General features: G+C 46.1%; 1 protein-coding gene across 2 annotated transcripts; it reads left to right on the top strand.

Moving 5' to 3' along the window:
- Nucleotides 1-561: 561 nt before the first annotated feature.
- Nucleotides 562-5,751, top strand: LOC122878985 (36.4 kDa proline-rich protein-like). Of its 2 annotated transcripts, none has more exons than XM_044202569.1 (2): nucleotides 562-1,657; nucleotides 5,342-5,751. In XM_044202569.1, exons 1-2 carry the CDS (start codon nucleotides 1,571-1,573, stop codon nucleotides 5,669-5,671), a joined length of 417 nt encoding a protein of 138 aa, XP_044058504.1. In that variant the 5' UTR covers nucleotides 562-1,570; the 3' UTR covers nucleotides 5,672-5,751. The 2 variants fall into 2 exon arrangements, with proteins under 2 accessions (XP_044058504.1, XP_044058503.1); XM_044202568.1 differs by having other exon boundaries at nucleotides 569-1,753.
- Nucleotides 5,752-6,045: the final 294 nt, after the last annotated feature.

Raw genomic sequence — 6,045 nt, 5'->3', positions numbered from 1 at the left:
TTTATGACAGAAGTTATCTCATTGCACTTTTCCTATAGAGCAGGTCTAGACTCTACTCTTTATATTATTTACAGAGACGCAACAATTCCCAATTCACATTCATGTGGGATTCAGTATTGTACTGTGGAGGTGGGAATTAACTGACGTCAGAAGTGTTCAAATCTTACACACAGGGACTTTAATAATGTGCATATTAACTTTTAGGATGGGACAAAGAAAGTGTTTAGATACTATGAAGTAATGTACTTTTATTCTGCTGAGTACAGCTCCAATATTGGTTTACACTGAAGATGTAAATCTTTAAAAACAGTTAATATATAGTTTAATTTTTTAAAAAGGCTCAGTAATTTCCTAAAACAGCTGGTCACTGTAGTTTTTAGCAAACGTTACTCAAACAGGAGGAAATAGTGCATTTGTTGGGGACTATTTTCAGGAGCGGATGAATCCACATGTGGTGCTCTAGTGAGTATTTGGGGCAGCAGGACGGTGATGGAGTCAAAATAAACTACAGTGTGGTGTTCATGGTAATGAAGGAACATGTCACCCAGTGCAACAGTGTGGCTCATTGATGTGTTTTTAATAGTTTTTGGACAACAATGGAGCTCAAAGGCATACAAGAAGAAGATATATCTGTTATAGTTTGAGATTTTGTCATTTCCTGTTTTATTTTGTAGTGTGTTCCTGTCATGGGCAGCTCACAGCAGCTCCCAGTTCCCGGACTCTCTGCTGGATCGCAGCCGACCCCAGTCCCTGGACGCCCTGCTGGATCGAAGCAGCCTCCTGGACTCCCTGCTGGTTCGCAGTCGCCTCCTTTCCCGGCTGGTTCACAGCAGCACCAACACCTTGTCGCCGCTGGATTGCAGTCGCCTCCTTTCCCGGCTGGATCACAGCAGCGGCCATCTCTAGTCGCCGCTGGATTGCAGCAGCAGCCATCTCTAGTTGCCGCTCGATCGCAGCCGCCTCCTGCCCCATTTGGATTGCAGCAGCAGCCATCTCTAGTTGCCGCTCGATCGCAGCCGCTTCCTGCCCCGGTTGGACCGCAGCACACCGCTAAACTCTCTGCTGGGTCGCAGCACTCCACTTAATTCTTTGCTGGGTCGCAGCAGCAGCAGTACCCTCCTTCTCTGCCAGAGTGACAGGCTCCGGGTTCACGGGTATCACTGGTTCTGCCAGCTCCCCTACCAGTCTCCCTCTCGCCGGCTCTCTGTCCTGCTGTCCGGTTGACGGCTCCCTGTCCTGCTTTCCCGTCGCTGGCTCCCTGTCCTGCTGTCCTGCTGTCCTGTCGCCGGGCCCTGATCTGGTTCTCCAGCCTCCAGAGGGGTTCCGCCTTCACTGCCGGCCTCCAGAGGGGTTCCACCTTCGCCGCTGGCCTCCAGAAGGGTTCCACCTTTGCCGCAGGTCTGTAGAAGGTCTCTGCCTTCCCCACCGGCCTCCAGAAGGTCTCTGTCTTTGCCGCCGGTCTCCAGGGACTCTCAGTCTTTGCCGCTGGCCTCCAGTGACTAGCCATCTTTGCTGCCGGCATTCCGCCAGACATCCAGATGGTGTTGATCTTCGTCGCAGACCTCATGAGATGAGCTCCGCACCTCTCCAGCCCCCAGGCCGTCCACCCGAGGTTCCCAGCTCCGCACATGTCCAGCCCCCGGGCCGTCCACCCGAGGTTCCCAGCTGCACACATTTCCAGCCCTCAGGCCATCTGCCCGAAGTTTACCGCTTAGCTTTGAATCCCTCCTCCGGACCCCCTCCACCCATTCAGGTTTTGTCATTTCCTGTTTTATTTTTTGTTGTACCTTGTTGCCATGCCCAGTTCCTGGCATTTCTTCCCGTAAGTTTGTTTGTATGAATTCTTTGTCTCCCATGGACCGTGTCTGGATTTTGGAATTTACACTTTGCATGCTCCCTGTCAGATTTGTTTAGCCTTGACTCTTTGCTTGGTCTCTACCACTGCTATCCGGTAACCCATTTCCTATTCCTGGACTTGTATCTGCCTACCTGCCTGTTACCTGTTTGTTGCCTGTCTGCCTACCGGTCTGTCTGCTTGTACCTGCCCGTAAGCTACTTCACCCCAATAAACACTGTAGCCTTCGGGCTACTTCATCCTCATACCGCTTCCTGGTCGTCTGCATTTGGGTCCACATACTGCACCACTTTACGACAATATCAGGCTTTGGATACACACACAATACAACAAGTATTGTGGTAGATCATATGGTTTGGCTCTGCACGTGGGATTTGTTGACAAGAAGAAAAATATAGAATATCACCAGACCTTTCCATTAAGCTTTATATGTATAACATACCATGTTATATAGCATACAGTGGGATTAGAAATGTATTCAGACCCCTTCACTTTTTTCCTACTTTTGTATGTTGCAGTCTTATGTTAAAATCTTTTAATTTCATTTTATCTACACTCAATACCCCATAATGACAAAGCAAAACCAGGATTTAGAAATATTTGCAAATTCATTCACATCACAAGATGTCTCAATGGTCAGGCCAGCACCTTGCATGGTAGCTCACTGCCCTCAGTTTGTGAATGGGTGAATGAGAGGCAAAAATTGTAAAGCGCTTTAGATAAAAGGGCTATATAAATGCAGCATTTACCATTTACAGTGCTGTGAAAAAGTGTTTACCCCCTTCCTGATTTCTTTTTTTTTGTATGTATACCGTATTATTATCATCAACCGGTAAAAACACTTTGTACTTCACACTTATTTTAATTTTATACTTACATCCACTTGCTACTTAATTTATTTTCTGACCTGTATTATAGTGTATTATATTTTTTGCTTAGAACTTCTATTCCTGTGTGCACTTACGTGATAGTGAGCTGCTGTAACAAAAGAGTTTCCCCTCGGGGATCAATAAAGTATTTCTGATTCTGATTCTGATCAAACAAATTTAAATATTAGTCAAAGATAACACAATTAAACACAAAATGCAGTTTTTAAATGAAGGTTGTTATTATTAAGGGAAAACAAAATCCAAACCTACATGGCCTTGTGTGAAATAGTGATTGCCCCCTAAACCTAATAACTGGTTGGACCACCCTTAGCAGCAACAACTGCAATCAAGCATTTGCAATAACTTGCAATGAGTCTTTTACAGCGCTGTGGAGGAATTTTGGCCCACTCATCTTTGCAGAATTGTTGTAATTCAGCCACATTGGAGGGTTTTCAAGCATGAACTGCCTTTTTAGGGTCATGCCACAGCATCTCAATAGGATTCAGGTCTTTGACTAGGCCACTCAAAAGTCTTCATTTTATTCTTCAGCCATTCAGAGACCCCACAACAACATCCAAAAAACTGCAGACCTCACATGCCTCAGTTAAGGTCAGTGTTCATGACTCCACCATAAGAAAGAGACTTTTATTTTCCCTTAATAATAACAACCTTCATTTAAAAACTGCATTTTGTGTTTACTTGTGTTATCTTTGACTAATATTTAAATTTGTTTGACGATCTGAACCATTTAAGTGTGACAAACATGCAAAAAAAAGAAAAGAAATCAGGATGGGGGCAAACACTTTTTCACACCACTGTATGTGTGCGCACACATACACATACACATATACATATATATGTATACATACATATATACAGTATATATATACATACATACACACACACATATACTGTATATACATACATATAAAAGATCCCCCTCTCACCCCCATGGGGTGGCATCCTCAAGCTCAGGTCCTCTAGCAGAGGCCTGGGAGTTTGAGGGTTCTGTACAGTATCTTAGCTGTCCCTAGGACTGCACTCTTCTAGAGAGAGACTTCTGTTATACCTGGAATCTGCTGGAGCTACTCTACCAGGTTCAGGGTCACAGCCCAGTGCTCCGATTACCACTGGCACCACTGTTGCTTTTACTCTCCACATATTTTCTACCTCCTCTTTCAGTCCAAGGTATTTTTCAAGCTTCTCGTGTTCCTTCTTCTTGATGTTGCTGTCGCTTGGGATTGCTAGATCTATCACCACTGGTCTACAAATAAACAAGGCTGCAGGCCCCGATGGTGTTTGCCCCGGGGTTCTAAAAGCCTGTGCCCCCCAGCTATGTGGAGTCCTTCAGCATGTCTTCTACCTGGGATCAAAGGGTCCCTATTCTGTGGAAGACATCTTGCCTCGTTCCTGTGCCGAAGACGCCCCGACCCAGTGGCTCCAAGGACTACAGACCGGTGGCACTGACCTCCCACATAATGAAGACCCTGGAGAGACTGGTGCTGGAACAGCTGCGGCCCATGGTCAGACCCCTCCTGGACCCCCTTCAGTTCGCCTACCAGCCCCGGCTGGGAGTTGAGGATGCCACCATCTGCCTGCTGAACCGCATCTACACCCACCTGGACAAGCCGGCAAGCACGGTGTGGATCATGTTTTTTGACTTCTCCAGTGCTTTCAATACCATCTGGCCCGCCCTGCTGGGTGAGAAGTTGGCAGCGATGCAGATGGATGCCCCCTCTTCCTTCCTCTTCACCATCTACACCACAGACTTCAGCTACCGCACAGAGTCCTGCCACCTTCAGAAGTTTTCTGACGACTCTGCTGTGGTGGGAAGTATCAGCGGTGGTGATGAGACTGAGTACAGGGCTGTGGTGGGTAACTTTGTATTATGGTGTGAGCAGAACCATTTGCAGCTCAATGCGACAAAGTCTAAGGAGCTGGTTGTAGACCTACTAAGGGCCAAGGCACCAGTGACAGTGACCAGTGTGGACATTGTTGAGGACTACAAGTACCTTGGACTACATATGGACAATAAACTGGACTGGGCTAAGAACACTCAAGCTCTTTACAGGAAGGGCCAGAGCCACCTCTATTTTCTGAGGAGGCTGAGGTCCTTCAACATCTGCAACATCCCCCCAAAAAGCACCACAGAGCGCCACAGGAAGTCATTCCTGCCTGTGGCCATCAAACTCTTTAACTCCTCCCACTAAGTGTTAGTCTATATGACCCTAAGTCACTAAACTGGACATTGGATCTGTCATAGTTAGCCACTATGCCCCCCTGATCCTCATGTGCTCTTGTGTATCTGCCCTCCCTTGTGTTTCCTGGCTGTCCCCTGTCCATTGTTATCTGTGTAAGTGTGTGTGTGTGTGTGTGTATGTGTCTGTGTTCTGGGCTGGCTTCCTGATCTCCCGGCTGCAGTTGATTACCAGCACACTATTAATATCATTACTATCATTAACTACCACCATTTATCTCCCGGGCTCATCCACGCTACCAGCGCCAGATCATCCTTGTACCTGTATACGCACAACACGAAATGGCCTCAGCACGTAAGCAAACTATTTAAGTGTTTCTATTCTTACCTTGGTGGTAACCTCGTCTGTCTCTGTCACAGATTCACGCTTTGCCGGTGATCACCGTTCCTGTCTGTCCTCGGATCCCCGAGACTCCCTTACTATGCCAGCGGCCACGACATTCTTGTCCTCCAACCATCAGACTCCAGTACCAGGCTTCACGGGTCCACCGCCTGGCACGCCCAGCCTTCCACCACGCCAGCCAGCGAAGCGCCGCCATCCAGTCTCCGACCCGGTTCAGTCGAGTCCACGGAACGGCCACAAACACCTCCCTTGACGATCAGTACAATAAAACTGTTCGAAACTTTATCTGCTCTGTTCGTGTGTCCTGCTTTTGGGTTCCAAGCTTGGTCCTACGACAGGATCATTAACAACACTGCAATACTTAAAATAATTGTGCAATATTCTCTGTTTAATACTCCGGTGCAATACACTCTGTTTTCAGTTTAAAATTCCCTATTTATTGATATTTATTCATACTTCTATTACTGCTGTGCAGTATCCACCGTCTCATAATAATCTAAATATGCTACACTTAACTTGACAGTTCATGCACTATTACTTACTACTTGTATTATTACATTGTATTATAATACCATACATACTTATCATCAACCGGTAAATCCACTTTGTACTTAACACTTATTTTAATTTTATACTTATATCCACTTAATTACTTCATAATTTTTTATGTACTTAATTTATCTTACCTGTATTATAGCGTATAGTGTACAGTGGATATAGA

Source organism: Siniperca chuatsi, linkage group LG7 (genome assembly GCF_020085105.1).
Source record: "Siniperca chuatsi isolate FFG_IHB_CAS linkage group LG7, ASM2008510v1, whole genome shotgun sequence".
NCBI classification, from domain to species: Eukaryota; Metazoa; Chordata; class Actinopteri; order Centrarchiformes; family Sinipercidae; genus Siniperca; species Siniperca chuatsi.
This window is presented reverse-complemented; position numbering and strand designations above follow the sequence as displayed.